This window comes from Sinocyclocheilus anshuiensis, unplaced genomic scaffold (assembly GCF_001515605.1).
Source record: "Sinocyclocheilus anshuiensis isolate Anshui unplaced genomic scaffold, SAMN03320099.WGS_v1.1 scaffold776, whole genome shotgun sequence".
NCBI classification, from domain to species: Eukaryota; Metazoa; Chordata; class Actinopteri; order Cypriniformes; family Cyprinidae; genus Sinocyclocheilus; species Sinocyclocheilus anshuiensis.
The window spans coordinates 1,378,257-1,402,668 of record NW_015555808.1 but is presented as its reverse complement, the minus strand read 5'-3'; the positions used below and the strand labels follow the sequence as shown (position 1 = coordinate 1,402,668).

Genomic DNA, 24,412 nt, shown 5'->3' with positions numbered 1-24,412 from the left:
AATTAACTGGTTTTGTTAGTCAAAAATATAAAAATTAAACTGAAAGGAACTGAATTAAAAAAAGTAATTTTTTAAAGGTAACAACTACAAACACAGTCAACTTACATAAACACCAGCTATTTTAAATATGTTCACTTTTGTTTTTGTCTCAATGCCAAATTTGTTTACATTGCAACCATTTCTTAATAACATTTAAGCAGTTCTCATTTGATGTTTACTGTTATTTAAAGACAAGGTCCCTCAAGGTCCCCCTTGGTCCCTCAGGGACAGCTCAAGTCAAAACATATGTAGCTGCTCTGGCGGCGTGAACAAACCGCCGGTCGGACTGCAGTAGTGTGCGCCACATGAAAGCACAACAACACTAGTCACTCCTCACTAAAATGGGTCTTTATGTCGGCCTAATCCACTCCCTTTATGCCAGGGTCTGTTAGACAGATTTACATTAGTAAATCACTGTCACACCATTAAATTCCTTAAGAGAAAAAGTATCAGCGTTTCCAAGTGAATGGGGATTAAGGCAAACAGCGCCTGCTACCCACCGGCAGTCATGGGAAAAGTGCGGGGCCATAAATCCGCCGGTTATCTGCTTTAGAGCGGCTGGTTCTCACGCCGGGCCCCTGCCTTTGAAGTGGCCATCATATATCAAGGGTGCACATGATCTCCCCAAAACATCACATAGGAAAAGAGTCAGCGGTGTGAACATGGTCAGTAAGCCTGTCAGCTTCATTAGTTTCCACGCATCGAAATGGTTTAGCTACAACAAGATGTGTTTCATACTCCAGACCGAAAGATAAAAGCAGCATATAGATACGATCAGCTCACATAGATCATATTCTAGGCTCTAGGGCACAGGCACAGTCATTTTGATTTTTTTAACCTTAACTGTTTGGTATTATCTGTAATATTTAATATACTGAAGAGGATGTATTGAGTAGGCCTACATGAATGTGAATTTTAAAATAAGATATTTGCTTATGTATTTTCCCAGTTGCAAACCATAAAGATTATGATGATCATGAACTGTTCTACCAAACTTTTAAAATGTGATAACAGCAAATCCATATAGATATATTTTAACTTGTGATGTGTGAAGTCTGAAAAGACAACAAATGGGTCTTTATTAGAGAAATGCTGCCATCTGGTGCGAGATCATTTTAAGCTGCCGCTTGTTCTTCATTCAGACACTCGTTTTTTGCAGACTACGTACAATTGATCGATTGAAAATATTTTTTGCTCTATTTCTATTTTATAAAATCACATAGAATAAAAAAGAAAATATAACATGATATATTATATCAAAACTACTTCGCCAATCTGCATGATGTACGCCATCCACATCTAACCAATCATAGCTTTGCGTTTTACACGCTGTCAAAACGCGGAAGTAAACAACTGGTATGTACACATGTTTGCGCTAAATGTAACAGTATCTGGCAAACGCATTGATTCCTTAATGTACCGTTGCATTGATTGTTGAGCATTTATCAAACTTTCGCCGTTGTCGACAATTGTTTGGTGGACTTTAGTGTCAATAGTGCAATGACCTAGGCGTTATTTCTGCGTTATTAGAGAGTATGAAGTCATTTAAATCTCCAGATTTCACCTTTTCTGGCATCCCCGATCGCCTGTGCGTCATCTCAGTAATATGGAATATTCAATATGGAATATGGAATAGCAGGTCATTTTTGGAATATTGCATGAACGTACATTAACGAAATTGTCATAAATGCAAATGAAAACTCTTCCGTGTATTTTAAGATGTGGGACACTTCTTGTGCTGGAGCAGAGAGGCAGATGTTTCACTTGTGAGGAGGTAATTTGTTTTCTTTCGGTTAATTAAATAGAGTAGTTACAGAATATTATTTATTTTTTTTTGCATGAGGTCTGTTTTAAAACCAATATTTTCTTTCATTATGACATTGTTATTATAAAGTAATGAAAATCATCCTGCAAATACTAACATGTAAAATATATATTGCAATAAATAATTAGAATGTAGGAGAAATTTTCTTAATTGTCATGAAATTATACATTTTTAAAGCCACTGTAGATGCATGTCATCTTGCAGGCATGTGGAGTCAAGGAGAAGTGGTAGATCATTAAGTAGAGGTTGAGTATCTTTTTGTCTAATGAGCAGTTTTGACTGGAATGATGGGCTCTTCGATGTGACGTGGAGCGAGAACAATGAACATGTGCTGGTGACGGGAGGAGGTGATGGATCTTTGCAGATCTGGGACACGGCCAACCCGCAAGGCCTTCTGCAGGTGCTGAAAAGGCACACACAAGAGGTGAGTTCACACTCCCAACTTCCAAAACAGCACAAATTAAAGCTTCCTGCTCTTAGCACCTCATAACTTCTGGACTGCAAAACGTCTGGCCTTGGTGTAGGTTTATTCAGTAGACTGGAGTCAGACACGGGGGGAGAACCTGGTGGTATCAGGGTCTTGGGACCACACGGCCAAAGTGGTAAGTGGAATTTGTTTTAGAAGGTGAATATATGCAGACATTTTTTTTTAATGAGGCCTAGTTCAGTCTATATGCAAATAATAAGAATAAAAGAAATTGTTTTCTTTCTCTGCACTGGTGATCAAGCATGCTATTAATGTTGTTACTTGTTGACATAAAATGGGTTCTATGGCTGTCCTGTTTTGCACACAGTGGGATCCGGAGCGATGTCAGTTAGTGAACTCCCTGCAGGGTCATGAGGATGTCATCTACAGCACTATCTGGTCTCCTCATATCCCAGCATGCTTTGCCTCAGCCTCAGGTAGGAGAATGAGCTGTATCTGTCCTCCCATGAAGTTTGGAAGGATTGCTGCTTTACTTCAGAAAATTACTGTTGTGATGCAGATATTAGAGTAGATCACAGATATTATATAATCTGTAGGTGATCAGACATGCATATGCAGAGCATGTGTTAGACCAAAACAAGGACATGGGTTTGATTCTTTAGAAACGGATGAACTGTTAAACTATTTGAATATTTGAGTTTGAATTGAAGTCGCTTTGGATAGTACCGGTTCAAATTATATTGAACAGGAAATTGTGAGGGGAAAATGGGATTGTGAGGTACTATTATAGTTTTTATTAATATTTTGAATTAGTTTTTTTATATTTTATATTTTCATTTTAGTAATTTTGTTGTATGTTTTTGTCATTTTAGTTTTTTTTTTTAATGTCTATAGTTTTTATACATTTTTATTTTAGTTATTTTTAGTTATTTTAGTAAATTAAGTTAAACTAAATGAAAATGAAAAAGCTCAAATGAATTCACTTAAGTTTTTTAAAATTTATTGCAATTCATTTATTCTATTTCAAATAACAAAAAAATATTTGGTTTTAGTTAATTATAATAATCCTGTTGTGAAATGGGATGCATACCTTAACACAAACTGTTAGTAAGTTGTTTGTTTGAATATATGACATATTTTGATTTTGCTGTAGTGTTTGACCTTTTAAAACTGCATCAGAGGCAACTTTTACCTCAGCATTTTCCAAATTACAGTAAATACAGAAATACATTTTGTGTTGAGACATGTAGCATCATTTTACAGTCTCATTCCCCTCAATATAACTGGCAACAAAAATGTTTTGGTAGAAATTGAGATTGTATTATATTTTAATTTGGACTAGTAGCCAAATCATTCACCACATCGATACAATCATTCACCCCATGAGGTCAGCAGTGAGCCATCCTTTGGAGCTTGCAGATACCCTTTAATTAAACATTTTTCTTTGTTTAGTTTTGATTGGGGATTTTAATTTAATGTGATAATTTAGTATAATTAATTTTTTAATCACAGTAATCACGCCCTCTGACAAATACGTAAAATCCCTTTTTATATTTTATATGAAAATCAATACTAAACCCCAGCACCATGGCAAACGCTGAATGTGATCATGGGAAAATGGGTTTCCATGAAATGCTACCTCAGCAAAGATGTACTGTATATAAGTTATAGATATGCTGGCTTTTCTCATCACAAAAACCTCTTATATAAGCATACAACATAAAGCCAGCATCAGGTTTTTGCTTTCCATATATGTGGCAACTTTCCACAGCTTTCCAGCACAGTTTTGATCAGTTTTAGGAAGACTAGTTGTGACTTTCTGCAAGCCTGATGATTTAAATAACCCTCTTCATGTCTCTTAAACATAAAAATGCCAAATTGCAGGTTTGTGCAAACCAGTATTTGCATGGACACTGACGTCAGATGACATGACTTCAAATAGTTGAACCACCATATATTTCAGGTTTTGGTAAGACATAAAATGTACTGAATTTTCAAGTTCATTCTGTGTTATAAAATGTTGGTATATTTGATTGTATGAATATATAAATAAATATAAATACTACAATTCTGGTTAGAAACATTTTTAAAAAATCAACTCTCTTAATCCCACATTATCCCATATATATATAGTCAAGTCACCTTTATATAGTGCTTTAGACAATACTGATTGTGTCAAAGCAGCTTTACATATATATACTTATAGTAGTCTAAGTATCCTAATCTTTCTAATGTCACTTAGATTTTCTATTTTTTTTGTTATCTGATAATGTAGTCAACGGGGCCTCTATGCTTTGCCCGGGATGCCAGGAAATCTTTAATGCAAGACGCTTACATGCCAGCAATCTCAGTAAGAGATCTGTTCTGCAATAATTAAAATAGAAGTGCCTAGAGCGGGCCACATATCAAAGTTATTATTAAACTTGATCTCATTGAAATATTGACATAATTAATCTTCCTCAAAACCTTCAAACATTTTATTCTTAAATCTACAATCTGCCTCCTGCACGTTACTGTCACCCGTCCCCTCTGTGGGGACGCCTAAGTTTACTTCACTATATTACAGTTAAATCCTAATCTAATCATGACAAACTATATATCGTTGGAAAGGTCTAAGACTCCTAAATAGATATTTACCACTGTTTTTTTGTTAAAAATTATGTAGGAAAAGTAATAGATGAATTTATGACAAGAGTGCACCTCAAAAATCTACATCATAACAGGAGTTCTGACCTTTGTCACAAAAAGTCGTCTTTGTTGCCTTTTTCTCTATCACACTTTAGAAATCATCAGAAATTATATATCAATTGAAAACTTAAAATCTCAAAATTCATCCTTTGAAACCCATTTTAAAATCAGACATTGCATTACCATGAAAATGGTACATCAAAATCATATTACCAAATGTTTTCATTCATGAATTATATAAATTTAAGTTTGTGTAGTGCACTTTCACATCTATGTTCAAAAATGTGAGTGACAATTATCTAGCGTAGCGTTAGTTCTGGCAGGTCACGTTAGTCAAGCTCGCATCAGCTGATCCCCATCAACCTATGGGAATACGACACCTATCTAAGTATTCATATATAAGGTCCCGCAGTAGTATCAGCAGTTTTCGCATTGCTCAATAGCTAATTACCCTCCTCCATCCCCAACTCCTCCTCTGTCAGTCAGGATTCAGCCTTCTGATTCTCCTTTGAATCAGACTAATTCTAAAATGTGTACATAACATTATTGAACTTTAACGATATCTGCAATACATTTATGTTAGTTCTGTTCTGTTTACCCTGGGGGGTTATCGCTGCTCTCCCTGCTCTCATCCATGCTAGGCTGCATGGATGCGCAGGGAGTTCTTGCCCAGAACAGAACCATACCGCCAATCCAAACTGTATGCTAATTGTCAATCATCTTTGACGATAGTGGTCCTGACAGAAAAGTGGTTAAGGCCCCATTTTGCAATGTTTTCTGATATATTCTATCAGCTGGAGTGATGTGGCTTTGGATTTGTATAAATTATTTTCACACAGTAAATGGTGACAAGGTTTACTCTTTGTTAGGATTATCATAATTTAAAATGTAATTTTATTTATTTTTATGGTGGATTTTTATATTTTAGTCTGCAATTGTGACAAAGGTAAAATAATCAAATCTATACATAAAAAGCATTTGAAAAGTTTTTCTTTTTAAAGATGAAGGCATAGCAAAGTTTGGTAATACCATAATATTACAATAAGAAGCTTAAATCTGTTGAAATAAAATCATATTTAGGGCCCATAGTTTAGATGCACTCCCTTTTTCCTGATGATACTATGTTAGCAGAAAATTGAACCATGTTGCTGTATATTGTGATAGAAAAACACTCAGTTTAAATCTTCCTAGAGTACTTGAAAGTGTTTATGTGATAGGCTTAATTTATTGTCACTCCCTGCGGGTCGCATTTCAGAGTGGCTTTTATTTATTCCATCAGTTGCAGATCACCAAATCAGTAAGGGTTACAATAGTCATTGGCACAAGCCTCCTAAAATGAAATTAACTAAAGTAGGGCTATTCGTTTAAACAACGATCTATTGGATCGTCAATAAATGGCACATATTTTGATGCCATTTTAAGGATTGAGAAATTGAGATTCCTGTTCTGTATTAATCTTATTTGGACTTAAAAAAATCTTACTGACATTTTTGCTCCAGACCTGGTTTGTATGCACAAAGAATAGCTAGTGTGTTGGTGTTTGAAGTATTATTCAAATGGTGCAAGATGAGATGCATAACATCTTTGGGGGGTTTGTTCGCAATAGTAATAATGATGCTTGACTTTGCACACTTTTAAGTGGCCTTAAAGATTAAATATTGAAGGGATAATCCACCCAAAAATTGATTATTCATCTTTATGTTGTTCCAAATCTGTATAACTCTCTTTCTTCTGTGAAACACAAAAGAAGATATTTAGAAGAATGTTGGTAATTAAACATTTTTGATTCTCATTGACTTACATTGTATGGACCCAAAATATAATAGAAATCAATGGGAACCAAAACTGTTTGGAAACATTGCATGTTTCTAAAAAATGTCTCTTTTTTTGTGCTCAGCAGAACAAAGAAAGTCATACAGGTTTGGAACAATATGAGGATGAGTAAATAATGACAGAAATGTCATTTTAGTGTGAACTATCTCTTTAAGTTGGATCTGTGTGTTTTACAGATATGCGTTAATATGGTTATGCTGTGTTTATGCGGTGCTCACATAATGCATTAAGTTTCTGCATGATATATAGTTATGATTTATTTTATTTTTTTAGGTTATTCAAAGTGGAACGTGCAGTTTATAGGGAACATATGAGAATTTTCCACTAGGCTGTACTAAATTTATGCGTAAGTCTATTTAACCAGCCTTTGAATTCTTATGCACTATATAGAGAAACCCCTGATGAGTCTTTTGCTGTTTGTGGATACTGCTAACTTTGCACCTTCTGACTTGTAAAAAGTGAATGTCTGGACCATTTACTGCTTACTTCAGTATAGAAATACTGTGCTTCAAGAAGAAGGTCAGATAGAAAGCGTAAAAGAGATACGACAAGAGAAATTCCCTGTAGAAATCTGTGGCCTGTGCAGCGTGGAGGACTGTTCCCTCAGTGCCTTGCCCTGGGTCCATTCGTGCTGAGTGCAAGTGGCCCTTGAAATGACTGTTATGGTTCAGAGGATTCTGCAGAGAGTGCAGACCGGGAATTTATATGAGAAATTTTGTGGCTTTTTAGAAGATTTAAAAGTCTGACACTTGAGATTTGAAGCTCGTCTCTGTTGCTAGGGGATGGGACACTGCGAGTGTGGGATGTGAAGGCGGGATTGTGCAGGCTGGCCATCCCAGCGCACAGGGCTGAAATCCTCAGCTGTGATTGGTGCAGATATGACCAGGTGAGTATTTCCTCTATTCAGTTCATTCACTGTCTGTGGACACGAATGGGATTTGAATTTCATAACACAGTTTCTGATACAGTAGATGTTGAAGTGTTATTGTTCTGAACTTTCTCACAGCACTTAAAGGGGTCATAGGATGCCCATTTTCCACAAGTGGATGTACAGTATTTGAAAAAGAATGTGTTTTTTGAACATTAAAGCATGTCAACATATTCTGTTACACCAAATACACAAAATAATGATCTTTAAAAAAGCATCATACGACCCCTTTAAGAAACATTTCTTACTATTATGAATGCTGAAAACAGTTGTGCTGCTTCATATTTTTTGTGGAAACTTGTTTTTAGGATTCTTTGAAGTAAAAAAAAAAAACAGCATTTATTTTAAATATTTAAAGAATTTTGTAACATTATAAATGTCTTTACTGTCACTTTTCATTAATGTAGTGTCCTTGCTAAAAAAAAAAAAAAAGGTTAATTTCTTAACATCTTACTGTGTCAGAAGTTTTAGTGTATTTTAAGAATTTTGATAGAAATTTTAAATGTTATTTATTTCTGAGATAACTGCGTACCACTGACTGAATTAAGCATGTAACATAGTGCCATGTGTCATGTGACCAACAATATAGCATACTGCACATACTATTAATTATATATGCAGTATATGCAATATAAAGTATATAGTGCACAATAATATTTCATTCCATTCACACTGTGTTTCAATTATGTAACAAGATCTGAAATGACAATAGATGGTGGACAAAACATTTAACTGTTATTCCTCTCGTGTTCTCAGAATATTCTGGTCACTGGAGCCGTGGACTGCAGTCTCCGAGTGTGGGACCTACGGAACGTCCGACATCCTGTAGCTCAAATGATGGGCCATTCCTATGCCATCCGCAGAGCAAAGGTATTGTAGTTAGATGCCCAACTAATTTTTGTTATTTTAGTTTAAAAGCTGGCTTCAGTTTCTCGCAGAAGTGTGTCTTAATGTAGTTTCAGAGGTCATGCAAACAGTGTGCAAAGGGGGCCATAGTGTGAAATCATATGACAGTTTGAAATATTGAGTTGGATGAAGGGTAAAGACTGTACAGCTGCCATTCAACGTCACATTAGTTTGTTCATTGCTTTGACTTAAATGAACTTAACAAGTCTGTTGAACATTAATGAGGCATGCAGCAGCGTTTGTCTGTGTGAAACTCACAGCGTGTTTCTGTACTGTATGTGACAGCTATGGATTTTTGTATAGAAACAGATTATCTGTAGGGATCTGCTAAATTGAGTTTGAGAAAATGTGAGTGCTTGAGTGTCCAAATGCTTAGCAATTATGTAGATTACAGAGATCAGTGCACTTGACCAGTCCACTGTCAAACCTCTGCCCAAAACATACACAAATACTCTTGTATCTCCAAATGGAGCTATGGGAATAATACCCGCTCCAGCTGGGTCAGGGTGAAATCACACACTGTTTCAAGTTAATGGTTTTGTTCTCAGCTTTCAGATAATGTAAAAAAAACAAAACGAATGTGTGAAATAAGGAGCTATGAAGAGTTTATTGCACTGGGAATACAGGAGGGCTGTGAAGCATGGGATTGTGTGTTCCTGAATGTAATGATGTCAAGTAGCTTTGAAATGAACACTGTTTATTCTTATTATATGATTATTATGTCATCTTATACTGTATCAGTGATGAAGAGGTCTATTGTCTTTCTCATTTACTGTTCTATAAAAACTCTTCCAGTAGGGTCATGATAATATTGGTGATGAAACGTCTTCATGTCATAATTCAGCTGATATCATTAAAAACACTCAGGCAGAAAGAGAGTTAATCAATAGAAATGTGTAGATCTGAAAGATCTCATTTTGAAGTTCGTCACATTATTTTAGCTTGCTAACAAGTATTGATTTTGCCTGATGTGGTGGGGAATGTCCTATATCAGCATTTCTAGGAAATCACTGAACACTGCATTTTAAATTCCTAAATAAATTAATTTATTTTCCTGGTTATCTGCTCAAATACACATTTTAATAATAATATCTATTATTGTTGTTGTTGTTATATATACATTTAATACAAGTTAAGTAAGTAAATGGTTTGAATTGAGATATTTCTCCATATACGTTTAGGGTACATCAGGTGTGTAATGATGAATGTGGAATTAGATTGATGTAAAAATGTAAATTAATTTGAACTATTCACACTAAAGTCTGATTGGTTTTTGCTCTTTATACTATCATCTAAAATTATGAAAGGATTTGGGCCACATTGAGCTGCAGTGTAAATATAGTCTATATGCAAGGTCCCGTTTTAAAGCAGTATTCATTGATAAAGATGTCAGAATGTACATCAATTGATTTTTTTTCTGTCCAGCAGCCACTGTATATTAATTCCTCTTTTATTTGTTTATTTCTAGTTCTACCCTTTTTATAAGACCATCCTAGCATCCTGCTCATATGATTTCACAGTCAGGTAAGCCACATTTTTGACCATCTGTGTCACATTTAATCATCAAAGAACAAATTACAAACTAAATTCACATTAAGCAATATCACATGAGCAGCAGTGCTGTTCTTCTGAATATCAACACAACAGCGCGATTACAGGTGTGCTATTTCTTTTATACTTTTCTATAAATAAAAAGTTATAAAAAATTGGGGAATGGAACTAACTGTTGTATGACAAATTGTATAGGATAATTTTTTTTATCAAAAAATCGTCTTCCATCAAAAACACATAAAGAGTAGGATTTCACATTTCTAAAGACCTTTTGCACATGTTGAGGGCAGATGATCTTTCTTAGTGACCTTTGGATGAATGCTGAAGTCTGCATTGCTGGCACGTTACCAGAACTGGGTTGTAAAACCCGTTGGATCTCATTTCAGGGTAGACTGGTTTATTTCCTTTTGCAGCAAATGCATTCTGTTAATGCATGGTTGTGTTTTTATGGAGCGTGGAGCTCATTTTTGCATTGGGGGAATGATCTTTAATAGAGCCGTCAAGGACATTTCAGCAAAAATCACAGTGGTAAAGCAAAAGCTTACTGCCTAGTTGCTGTAATTTGGTAAAGGAGCCACAATTTTTTCCATAGATTTTATGCAGATGTACACATGCAGTCTTAATAACTGTTAATTGTGATTAACTGTAAAATACATTTTTAGGCCTTTGAGGAACACACTAATTATACTATAGTTAACAAAAGTCTGGCATTGCATTTTAGCACGCCTGTTTCTACTGCCAGACATCTAGTGATGTTCTTATAAGTGAAGCTCTGCCACATAATTTGTTTAATTTAGATAACTTTTTGTATGTAAAAATTAGGTTTTAACAAAAACACTGCTACACATTTCTGTTTTTATGCTAAGTGACATGTGACTGTGGTAACTGACAGTATGCCGATAAAGCTGTTGATCAAGCTGAACCTGGAACATTTCTTTAAAACTAAAGTTAGTCTATAATTGATAAAGGGATGGATAGTCGTTGTCCTCAAAGAGTGACAACAGGTCTTTGCCTTGGCTGTTGGAGAAAGATTACAGAGAGTACTTTATCTGGGATGACAAGCTTTTAAGATGAGAATTGACTCATCAAGTGGTCTTAGAGGTGAGTTTGATTTTCCTTCCGGCGCTGCTTGTCATCTTATTGTTTAAACGTTATCTGTTTATCTAAGCCTGGAGGCGTTTGTCACTAAATGCGTCAGCCAATCAGTACATGGATACACACTGTGAATTTGTGTACTACGATGAACCCAGATCCCTATAAAAACAAGAAAAAGACACGTGTGTTATATTGTTCATACTTCCAAAATCTAATGTAGTGGTAATGTGAGTTTATATATATATTTGTATATTTTTTGTATATTGACCGACAGTAACCATTGACTAAAAGTTGTGGGCGTGTCCAACTTTATGCAAAGGAATCGAAACACATTGTGACGACTATCAATGAGAGTGAAGGCAATGCACAATTTCTATACAAAATTATGCAATTTATATATAATGTAAAGCATTTTATTCACAAAGGATGATATCTAATTTTCAATCTGCAGTACATCTCATTTATGATCATTTATGATTTTTTTAATGAGCCAGCCAGTGTGAACAGCCCTTAAAGTCCCCCTGTAGTCAAATATTTTATACCTCAAAACTTATCTAAAGCATATTAAAAACACCACATAGACAAATAAACAACATAAAAAACTTGATTTTCACTACAGGGGGACTTTAAGAGGTGCATAAGGAGCCGGTAATATTACTGTACCTTAGTAATAGAAGTTATTTTTTTATATTTATTCAACTTTCAGTTTGTTGTCGTTCCCTTTCAGTTGGAATCTCGCTTAGAGAGACCAATCTACTTCGAGTGTAAACTAAACGAGCCAATGCACATTGGCATGCGATTATTGCAATTCGTCGGTCATCCGACGTGACGTCGAGAGTGACCGACTGAAAGGGAACGTCTCGGTTACGTATGTAACCTTCGTTCCCTGAAGGAGGGAACGGAGACGTCACGTCCCGTCGCCACAGCTCCTGTACCACCGGATGCAATAATCGCATGCCAATGTGCATTGGCTCGTTTAGTGTACACTCGAAGTAGATTGGTCTCTCTAAGCGAGATCCCAATTCGTCGGTCATCCGACGTGACGTCTCCGTTCCCTCCTTCAGGGAACGAGGGTTACCATACGTAACCGAGACGTTCTCTCAGTTCATTTAGCATGAATTATAGCCAGTTAGCTTAAGAACTAGTATTTGCGGTTTTGCTTTCATAGAAATCAGTTCTATTGATTACAGGAAATTTGCTGTTTGGACAGGACAGGACAGACTAAGGTGCTATCTAATTATTTTTACCTTCAGAGTAAACTGTGATAATGCCGACCGTGAGGTAATTACCAGAAATTATTTCCACAGGAAGAACGGATCAACATTAATCTTTTTTGTTCCCTTTGTGGTAAAGAAATAATGCTGTTTATTTAAATACAAAGCCTTTTTGAAGCCTTTTTACGTTCAAAAGAACATTTGAGCCACCTGCTTCCACATACTCTCTTAACTGTTTACTTAACCCAGTCTATGCAGTTGCTCTTTCAGATCTGATCAGGTCCCGTTTACAGCAGATAAGGTTTCCTCTTTCATACGTAACAGCTGGCTTTTCTGAGTTGCTATGACGGCACGTACATGCTAGTACCGGGTGGAAAGTACAGAAGGAAAAGTACGTCTTTCTCTGTGTTATTTAACAACTAATTAGTCAGGGATATTGATTTTTCTGTATTGTTCTTTGCTTTGTGTAAAGAGCGCTTCTACTTTTTCTTTCTGCTTTTTCTTTCTTTCTTTCAAATTAGGTTGATGCATTGCTTTAAATAAAGTATGACAGATATCAGACAGATTGCCACAGTATTGTTGATTTTAATTTAGTTATGTGGTTGGATTTAATTTGGTTTTTGCGCACATTTATCACATTTTCTGTGCTTATTGTTGGTAAAAATTGTGTGAGTCTAGTAATTTGGCACAAGTTTATCTTATTACATTGTGGTTTTGCACCCTTTTTACTGATTGAGTGATGTTTGGTGCCCTGTTTTAGTGCCCTCTGAAACTTTGACAAGGACCCAAACCTATCGATGCCACGCTGATGACTTATTTCAGCATCTCTTTCTAAAGCCGTCCACACCCTGAGCAGCTGTTGTCCCACTGTGCTTATAAATAATATCTTTCACTTCTTCTCTATGTTATTATTAATGCATGCCTAATGTTTTCCTATAGACAGGGAGTTTTTTTTTTTTTTTTTCTCGGAGAGGTGATTTAATTTCATTTGCTGAATGGATCAGTCGGGGGCTGGTGAGCCAGGGCTGCGTCAGGGCTTTGACTCGTTGCCCCGTCAGAGAAGAAAAATGGCTGTTCAATTAGCATGATTGCCTTTTGCTGCTCTGCGTCCACAGATTCTGGGACTACTCCAAGAGCCAGCCGCTGCTGGAGACACTGGAGCACCACTCAGAGTTTGTGTGTGGCCTGGATTTCAACCTGCACATCCCTAACCAGGTATAAAACACACTAAAACACACTGCTGTGGGTCACACCTATTGACTATAGCTGAATGTAAAGATCTGAAAAAGTGGTCCTAGTGGTCAGAGCTTGTGCAGTTTAGCTCCCAGTTCTGTTCTGCCACCTCCTGCCACTTCCTCCCATGCTGTCCTTTCAGTAAGTGGCAAAAAGGAAATTCATATTGGGAGAAAACAATGTAGTACCTTTCAATAGCGCAGCAAAAAATAACTCCAAACAACCTTTTTATTTAAGTAAAGCCGGTGTTATTCCAGTGGTTCCACAAAGTATTAGAGTAGTTTGGCAAAATTCTTTCATAGCTGATGACTGTAAACTTTAACAGTAAAAATGGCACATTGTAATAAATTTTAAAAAATGCTATTTGCATTTTAAATTTGATGACCCAAACTAAAAGTGTTCTCTGAGTTTTCAAGTGATTCTTTGAAACTGACATTTTGAACTGATTCACAGAAATGCATTGAACTGGACTAATAAATCAGTTCAAGCTGTCCATTTCAGTCAGTATGACATATTATGTTAGTATCAGCAAGGTACTATACTTATAGTTAATTTAATAGTTTTAATTAGTTTTTATTTGTATATTTTTCATTTTAATTTTAAAGTTGTAATACTTTTCTTGTGTGTCTTTGTCATTCTTATTCTTTTTTTTTAAATGTCTATATAATTTTTTATAAACATTTTATTTCATTTTTAGTTATTTTAGGTTATTTCAGTAGGCCTACATCAAGTTAAACTAAATTAAAATGAGAAATGTTTCCTTGGCAACTAGCTGAGTTAGTTTTTAATATGTCTGGTAATGTTTATTTTATTTCAACTAATAATTTTTTTTTATGGTTTTAGTTTTAGTTAAAGGGGTCATATGATGGGATTTCAATTTTTCCTTTCTCTTTGGGTTTTAATGTTTTTGTCTCGTCGCTCCGGCCGGGACACGGCATCAACAGTATGGCGAGGGGCGTAACATTTCTGTCACACGCTTGAGGTAGCTTTGTAAAAATCGACGCGTTTCAAAAAGGCGGGGCATAGAGGAGAAACAATAATGTACAGTATGTGGAAAATAATGTGTTTTTTGAACCTTAAACACATTTCATTACACCAAATACACAAAATAATGTTCTTTTTAGCAACATCATATGACCCCTTTAACTATAATAACCCTGCAGTGATTTATTAAATATTACTGAAAATTAACATGTTTTAGTTTAGTTTAGTTAAGTTTTTTTGTGTGTGTGTTTGTTTGAAATGAAGGTAGTTCTGATTTGGCAAAAATCATCCTTTTTTAGCAATTTCAAAGCAAATACATAAATATAAGTTATATATCAAATATTGCCAAAATGCTGAAAAATATTGAGATATAATTGTGCTATGTTATGTCATCCAGTCTTACTTCTGAGATTTATTTTTTTTTATTTATTTATTTATTGTTTGTAATAGCTGCAATTTAATGACATCTGTTCTGATGAACCAGCGACTCGTAATTGAGAAACTTAAATCAGTATTTCCATGACTCCATCTACAGCTATTAATTTTTATTAACCTTCACTGTAAGCCCTTGTCTATAGACCTCGCTTCACCTCTGATGTCTGTCTGTTGCACAAAACAGTCATCCGCAAAGAGGAGGCATGCCTTGTTCGTAGAGCGTGTACAAGGAATCGGTCACGTACAGTAACAGAGCACTCAGCTCATTGAGATGTGGGCCGCAGTCCTCCGGGGGCTGGTCCTGTCTGACGCCAGCACTCACTGTGATGAATAAAAGTCAGAGCAGTCAATGAGCCATCACTGAGCTGACAGGAGACGTCTGCAGCAAACCCTCCTCAGCTCCATTGTGCCACTGTGCCATTTTTCTGAGATTTACCTTTGAAAACCTTGCAACCTATAGCTCACCTTAGGCTCTGAAGCCTGTGAATATAAAGCTCTTCCTTTCTGACTGTTTACATGGAGCATGATGTATTTAATGTTTTTGATTTGATTAGATTTCAATGAATTCATTTTATGCAGTCAAGGGAAATAAGTTATGATTTAATTTAATGCAGAACTGGAAAGTAAGCTGTTATATAGCTAACTGAAAATACACTGTCGCCCAGTATTTGCATATGTAATGTATTTTTGTGTTTATTAGAATATTGTGTCAACAGTTTGGATTTAGTCAAATTTTACAATTTTATTTAAAGAAAAGAAATTAATATTTTATTATGTAAAGAAGCTTTAATTTGATCAAAAGTGACAATACAAACATTTATCATGTTACAAAAGATTTATTTTTCATATAAATTCTGTTCTTTTGAACTTTCTATTCATCAAAGAATCCTGAAAAATGTTTTACCCTTTCCACAAAAAGATCAAGCAGCACAACTGTTTTCAACATTGATAATAAGAAATGTTTCTTGAGCACCAAATCGCTGAAGACTGGAGTAATGGCTGCTGAAAATTCCCAGGAATAAATTACATTTTAAAATACATTAAAATGATTTTATATTCACAGTATTAGTGTTTTTACTGTATTTATTTTTATCAAATAAATGCAGCCTTGGTGAGTATAAGAGACTTCTATAACGAAAAATGTAAATCTTACCAACCCCAAAGTTTTCAGTGTATTATATATTATTATATATAATACATTTTAAATAACAAAATATTTATTTAATAAAGTAAATAAATAAAGAAGCGTTTTTTAATTTGATTTGATTTTTATTTAATTGCCTAATTTTTGTAGTTTTTTATCACTATCCACTGGTTTGAGCTTCTCTTTCAAACCCTTTAGATTCCTTCTTGCGTTGTCAAAGCATCCTTTTTTTTTTTTTTGGCTAAAGTTATTTGTGTTGTTTGCAGGGTATAATATTTCCATTCAACTTTTTCAAGGCTTTGCCATTACCTTCACATCTCATTTTGGTAATGTACAATTTCCTGTCAATCTGAATGCAAATTTGGAAAGCTTTTAAACTCACTTAGATGTCTTGCCCATTTCAGAGTATTTTGTAAGTCTCTTACAAGAACAACCAGAATTATGGACCGCAGTGTGTCAGAGCCAAATTGCAGGTTTGGAAAATTATGTATGGATTCTCTCTTATTGTTAGTTCCGAATGAGGCGTAAGTGCAGCTGTTGGCAGGCTGCAGGTGGTGTGGGTTGTTCCTGCAAGGCGAGGGCAAGAACTGTGAAGTGCTTTTTCTACCGCAGTCTCCCTGTTCACTGCCAAACATACACACATACGCACCTTGTGCTGCTCGTGCTCGCTGTTAAGGCCAATATTCAAACCCACAACTCACCCTGAGCCATTGTCAAATACACATTTTAGAGTCAAGGGGGATCTAACACCACCAATGTCATTTATTGTCTAAGTGGGTATGATTATAGCTCGATTTTGACTGTTCCTAACAGCTGACATATCAGTTTCAAAACACACATTCCCAATGAAAATTCACTCCTCTTAACCCTTTGGCTTGATTGATCACCTCCGCTCAGGTTTGCGCACATACTGAAGATCTGTACAGTCATTATGCCTTTGAACAAAGTGAAGCATTTAAATGCGGTAATGATACTGTAATCGGTTGTTGAGAAAAAGCCCAGCTCTGACTTCATTTACATCCACAGCAGGTGATACATCATACCTTTACACTTTTTGACAAGAAACTAGAACGTTTCTCCAAAAGAGGACATGCATCTTGTGTTCTTGCCTCCAGTTATATTAAACATTGTGTTATTATCAGCTGACCATCCGTTCACTCCTCGCTCCTGCTCTCTGCATCTGTTTCTTCTGCACTGTTGCCTGCTCTCTGGCACTCAGTCTCTGTTGTGCAGTTTTGCAGTCAAGTAATTAATGAAGGACTTTTTCTCCCTCAATGGGTGAGTCACAGGCTTTCTGCTGGAGCGCTCTGGAGTAATGAGATGCAGAGAAAAGGATTGCAATAAAGAGGAGTGGAACATCACTATATCACTTTCACATTGAGTTGAATTTTGTCTGTTAGGACAAACTGTGCCTTTGAAATTCTATTAATAGTAAAATAGACATGAAAGGACGTGTATATAGTCCATATATATATATATTATTTTGAAAGAATTGTATTAAGTCAAGCAAAGATCCAAGTCTTTTTACTTCAAAATGTCACATATTTCAGTGTTATTTGCCATTTCTTTGTAATTGTGAAATTAAATGAGTGAAAATTGTTTCTGCACCCTTGTAATTAATATCTTATGCATTCGTATATTAATAATAATTGCACTTATTTATATATATATAAATATTAATCATTATATGTTCATGTTATGTCAGCTGCCCTTATTCAGTATGTCTAGATATTGCTATAACAGTTTATATTCAGGAAAACATAAAAGTTCACTGTTAAGTGTACATTGTACGGTATGTGCACTTGTTTTCCTTGCACGGGCAAAAAGAGATGCTTTAAAAAGTCTTTGAAGCAGCATCAAAAGAAAAATTATTTGGCTGAACATCATTATTGTGTATTTCAGTAAAGCAGCACATGCATAAAAATCTCTTTGTTTTCCAATATCAAGGGTGCTCTCTCAGTGCTGCAGACCCGTGGGGATTTCTTTCTTTCCTTTTTTTTCCCCCCCCGTGACTTGATCCTTGTGGTGACAGAATAAGCTTTGTGCTTTCCATGAATTGGAATTTTTAATGGCGTTGTCCATTGTTCAACTAAAATAACAATTTAAAAAAAAAAAAAGTAAAATGTCAGTACTTTTACATACTCAATTACGTAGATGCATTGTTAATTGTGTAACTGTGGCCTTCTTCACAGGTTGTGGACTGCTCTTGGGATGAGACTGTAAAAGTCTTCACCCCTTCATGCCTGGCCGCCCTATAGGAGGTTAGTGCACCATAAGAAGATGTTGCCGCAATGCACGGGGGAGCCACAGCTCTGTTTCAATCACAGGTGCAGAGTTTGCCAAGATTTCACTGCGGTTTTCCTAATGACGCTATTAAAGGAGAACCCGTGGGACTCATCAGGAGCGCCGTACAGAGATGAGGGGGAATCTCATGCTGTCACTGAGTGTAAAAACTGAGTGTGGTGTTATTATAATGTTTCTTACATGTAAAATCAAACTAAAAGTGAGTTTACCTTAAGCAGTGAGTGCCTTGTTGTCTGAAGCTCATTGGTTATGTAGTATGTGTATGTTGTTATTTCTTACTGGTTTGTTAAACTTATATTAATAAATCAATGCAATCTGTCATTCTCAATATCTTATCTTAAATCCTGAGCTTTCCTTTAATCTAATGAATATTGCCTCCCACACAATTTTAACAGACACAGGTGAATATTTTATCGAAGTTTGGGACACAGTGAATATTGTTTGTATTTGTCTTGGGTCAGTATGGAGGAATAAATATCCAAAGTATACAAGCATTTAAAGGTTTAACAGTAAAATACTGTTATGAAAAAGTACTGTGTGGGTATAACCTGTGCAGCAGGGGCGTGTCTACATGGTGGCCAGGGGTGGCACCGGCCCCCCCTGAAATTTGGCTGGCCACCCCAGGTGCCCCCCCTACCAGATGTCTTGCCATAGGCTTGTTTTTAGTAAATTTCTAATTTTAGGCGGTTTCTATAGTGTGATCTTAATGACAATGTCGAGAGCGCATAATGTTACGCGATCCATGTGCGCAAGGACGAATCTCTCCACTCCCAAACGGATTTCCTTCACTCACACAAAACTGGACGTGTGCTTTTAACATACATCGTTCCGCAAACACAAACAGCGCTCGTGTTGCGTGAGTTACGCACGAGAGGAGAGTGGACGTGAATATTCAGCAGTGGAGTCAGAGCTCAGTGCGTAATACGGAGACGCCGGGAAACTCCAGTCTACGAGGAAAGACATGGAAGTTTGCAAAGGACGGTTGCTTGGCATTTCGGTGGCCGTTGCGCATGGATTTTTTTCGGGATCGCTGAATATTTTGTTAAAATTCCTCATCACGACCTATAGCTTTACATATCTAACTTTAATTCAGTGTCTGACCAGCGGCACTGCGGCGCTCACATTAGAGGTGCTGAGGAGACTGGGCAAAATAGATATACCACCCTTCAGCCTCCAGTTAGTCAAAGTTTTTGCGAGTGTCTGTATTTTGTCAACTTTGCAGTCCACATTAACCCTCTGGTCTCTCAGGGGCCTGAGTTTACCTATGTATGTTGTGTTTAAGCGATGCTTGCCCTTGGTAACATTGGGGATTGGAGTGTGTGTGCTGAAGAATGGGATCCCATCAGCTGGGGTAATAACAGCGGTTCTCATCACCACTGGAGGAGCAGCACTGGCTGGTAAGAATCATTTGGGTGTTCATAAATAATATTTGTAATAGTTTTTACTTTATATTGAGGTAATCACACTTTTCACTCCAGTGAATTTTTCTTAATTTAGATTCTTTTTTAAGTAAATTTCTGTAGACACATTCCTTAAAGTCTTGGCTATGAAAAACCTTGGAACATTTTCACCGCAATTCCCAGGGAGAGAAAAAAAAAAAGATCGATTTACCACTAGTGGGGCATGTTGTCACAACGGAAACTGTCATTGAACAGCCTAAAAGGTTTTCAGCTCAATTTAAACAGTAAAACAATCACGAAAAATAAAACAATTAATGAAACAGCAAATATATTAGAAACAGTCTACACTGTAATTAATACGTTTGTAACATGTAAAACCCACATGACAACATAAATTCGACATTTATTGACAACAAAAAGAAAACCTAGTCCTGCGAACAGTTCAGCATTTGAGATCAAACTTCATTATATTGTTGACTCTTAGTTTTGATGATAAAATTCATAAAGATTATTCTAATTTAAGAAGGGTTTGAACTAAATAAACCCAACATAGAAAATCTGCTAGACAAAACCGGGCATACAGCTATTGTGACAACTTGCCCCGGTTTGATAACTAGCCTTCCATAAAGTCTACCCGATGTAAAATTCCTCCTTTTCTGTATCTTCCTAATTGTCATTTATTTTTCCAAGAAGTGTCTATGTAAATATATTATACTAATGTTCCTATGATTATTATAGCAACAGTATTTTACTAATGTGTTTTGAACTGCTTCTGAAAATTAAAGCAAATTAAGCAAAAAATAATAACTTGTTTTGTCCATAGTATGACATTTAATCTTGTGCAATTCCTGACAATGCAATTTCTGTACTATGCATGTGATGTCTGCATAAAACAAGCTTCTCATACAGAGTTTCATTTGATAATGGCCATAAATCATGTATGGCGCAGTCTCTGTTTAACTTTGCAGTGCGTCGCTCTGTTTTCGTGCAGGTGCTGGAGATCTAACAGGTGACCCTTTTGGCTACGTGACTGGCATTTTAGCTGTGATTGTCCACGCCTCCTACTTGGTGCTCATCCAAAAAACGAGTGCAGACAGTGATTATGGGCCGCTCACAGCCCAGTACACCATTGCAGTGGTGGCCTCTCCCATTCTCTTCATCTGTTCCATTGTAAGTATGGATGCCATTGACATGTGGACGTATGAAGGTTGGAAGAACCCGTATATCACAGGTATCTTCTGTACCTGCATTCTCATTGGCTGTGCGATGAACTTCACCACACTGCACTGTACCTATATCAACTCAGCCGTCACTACCAGCTTTGTGGGGGTGGTCAAGAGTATAGCTACTATCACTGTGGGCATGTTGGCCTTCAGTGACGTGATGCCAACCAAACTGTTCGTGGTAGGCGTGGTAGTCAACACCATCGGCTCCATCACCTACTGTGCGGTGAAATATCATGAAACCAAAAAGAAGTTAACCTACCAGGATATGGACGAGTCCGCTAAAGATGAAGAACTTCCAGGAGAACCTTATGTGGAACCAGCCAAGCCTGATGGAGATATGGAAACTCTTCCAAATGATCTGGAGAGCGTTCCCAATGGCAGCCTGACAGCATCAGTTGACAGCCATGACCAGGGTCCAATTTGTGAGAATAAAGTGGCAGAGTCCATAGAATTAGAAAGACCGGGGATCCCATCAGACGATCCTACGAGACAATCTCTGAGCGACAGTTATGTAGGGGTCTGGAGATCCGTTCGCACCTTAAAGTTCTTTAAGAAAGACACTTTACTTGACAACATGGAGGTTCAAAGTCCTTGATGATTGGTTTCCCGCTTGACAGGAGTGCATGTTAAATTTAAGGATTGTTGAACTGATGGTGTGAACAATGTTTGCCTTTTTTCTGTCTTGAACATGATTTTATGAAAAACATTTATTTTTTTATAAAAAGGTATAGTCTGTTTGTACATTAGAGGGAGTATGACTATATGAGGAATCCCCAATAACAGATGTGCCATTTTATTGACTTAAAACAAAATAACAAATATCTTAATAATATGTCAATTCTGTCATCATTTACTCATCTTCATTTCTTTCCAAACCTGTATGACATTCTTTTTCTGTGGAGCATAAAAAGGAAATCAATGGGAACCAAAACTGTTCGGTTACCAAAATTCTTCAAAATGTGTGTGTGTGTGTGTGTGTGTGTGTGTGTGTGTTTCGCAGAATAAAAGTCATACAGGTTTGGAACATCATGAGGGTGAGTAACTGATGACAGAATTTAAAAAAATTTTAATTAATTGGGCTGTTTTTATTTCGAATGATTATTTGATGTTTCTATGCACGCAGTGTCTGTGCCTGTATATTTTCTGTGTTTTGTCGACGAATGCAAATCTTGAATAGGAGGCACTGAATTTTCCTATTTTGCATGTAGTATGCAGAAATAATTTAAACTGATTTTATATCAAAATTCTGTTCTTTGTGTATCATCCTTAATAATTCCCACCAACTGCTTTAGCTTGATGAAAGTGTGTGATCATTTAGAATCATCTTTAACTACTGGCCATCTGGGAAATGGTTTGCTTATCAGTGATTCACAACTGGTGGGTCACGACTGTCACGACCAAGAAATGTGTTGCGAGTCTGTTTGGACAATAGGGAAAAACAATATTTTATCCAAATAATAAAATGCAACTGACCATATAATCATGCATAGGTAAGACAGGAAAATAGTTAAACTTTTAAAATGGCAGAGAAAATGCTTCCTATATGTTTTTCTTGTATTTTGACAAATTAGACAAATGCCAATGCCAAAATGGACAAGTTATGTGACATGCACTCGTTTTCATAAACCAACAAAATTTTGCAAGGTGGAAGAAAATAGAACCTAGACTATATTAAATACAGATTCACTTGCAACAAGGATAAATGTGGTTTAAGCCGTCCATAATGGGTTTTGTGTTGTGGAATATAGTTTGTTGAGAGCATTAAATCAAGAGACAAGAAAAAGACTTTTGGGGATCTGATCACATCAGAACAAATAATCAAAGTATAGTGTGGTGTTTGGTTTTGGGACATTTTTGTTTGTTTGTTTGTTTACTTTTAATTTGGTACTGTGCTGGGTTTCCACTTGTTCAGTTTTAAAAACGGAGTACTCTCACAGCTGAGAACCACTGAATTCACTTAAAGTCAATATCTATTGAGCTTGTGTTAGCTGACTTTACCAAATGTAATGTAATTGTAATGTAATTTAAATGGGTTCGTATTAGCAAAAGCAGACCGCCATCAACCAGGTTCTTTAGCAACTGCTAGACTTCTGAAAATGCAAAACATCAAGAAATATATTTCTAAACAGAAGTCTTATAGCTTTTTTATGTAACACAGTGAACATAAATAAATAGTGTACTTGCTAAAATTAGAGTACATTGGTTGCTTTACAGTAAGCACTTCACCCAAAAACAAAACAAAAAAGAATTGCTGAAAATTCATTCACCCTCAGGCAATCCAAGATGTAGATGAGTTTGTTTCTTCATTAGATTTATAGAAATTCAGCATTACATCATTTGCTCACAAGTGGATCCTCTGCAGTGAATGGGTGCCGTCAGAATGAGAGTCCAAACAGCTGATAAAAACATCACAAGGAATCCACACCACTCCAGTCCATCAGTTAACATCTTGTGAAGTGAAAAGCTGCGTGTTTGTTAGAAACACATCTACATCTTGGATGGCCTGAGGGTAAATTTTCGGCAAATTTTCATTTTTGGGTGAACTATTCCTTTAATGGCAGGATAATGCATCCAAAGGTTTCAAAACCTAATTTTTTGGTTTGTTAGTAGCATTCATTATTCTCTGTCAGAAAGCATCTCTTTAATGAATAAATGTAAACCAGACTTGAATGAACTAAACTTTAGATCTCTCAGAACAGTATTATCTGTTGTGACACTAAACCACAGAGCAACAGAGGTTTACTATATAGGGAACATTCATGTTACACTCCCCATGGCTTTCATCCATTTAAAATGATCTTTGCCTGACAATAAACAAGTGAAAGCAAATAAACTTCTCATGAGTACCAGGTGCTTTTGTTATCATTTTTCAGTTATAATAGATGGCACAGCATGGAGTATTATCCTCTTCATTTTGCTCAAGGCATAGTATGAAAGACAATTTACCAGACAATATAGCACAAGCCCTCAGAGCCAAACGTGTTAAAAGTTAATGTCATGCTTGAAGCCATGAGCAGAAAAGATGTTGTGTTTTGTGTACTGATCACATTGGTTTTCGTGAAGCATTTGTTTGGTTTTTGGTTTTATGTTCCCATTCTCAATATGATTTATGGCCAATTTAATTTAACATTCAATGGTCAAACAGATTTGCATATCTTTACTTGATCGGACTGGAGTTGA

General features: G+C 36.2%; 1 protein-coding gene and 1 pseudogene across 1 annotated transcript; both read left to right on the top strand.

Moving 5' to 3' along the window:
• The first annotated feature begins 505 nt into the window (after nucleotides 1-505).
• LOC107675044 (peroxisomal targeting signal 2 receptor-like) lies at nucleotides 506-18,853 on the top strand (annotated as a pseudogene).
• A 714-nt stretch (nucleotides 18,854-19,567) lies between these two features.
• On the top strand, nucleotides 19,568-21,873 carry LOC107675071 (solute carrier family 35 member D3-like). Its single transcript, XM_016469270.1, has 2 exons — nucleotides 19,568-20,003; nucleotides 20,998-21,873. Exons 1-2 carry the CDS (start codon nucleotides 19,568-19,570, stop codon nucleotides 21,825-21,827), a joined length of 1,266 nt encoding a protein of 421 aa, XP_016324756.1. The 3' UTR covers nucleotides 21,828-21,873.
• The last annotated feature ends 2,539 nt before the right edge of the window (nucleotides 21,874-24,412 follow it).

Coding starts and splice junctions, on each gene's coding strand:
- LOC107675071 (XM_016469270.1), top strand. CDS start 19,568: ATGGAAGTTTGCAAAGGACGGTTGCTTGGCATTTCGGTGGCCGTTGCG. Junction 20,004..20,997: donor TGGAGGAGCAGCACTGGCTG/GTAAGAATCATT, acceptor GTTTTCGTGCAG/GTGCTGGAGATCTAACAGGT.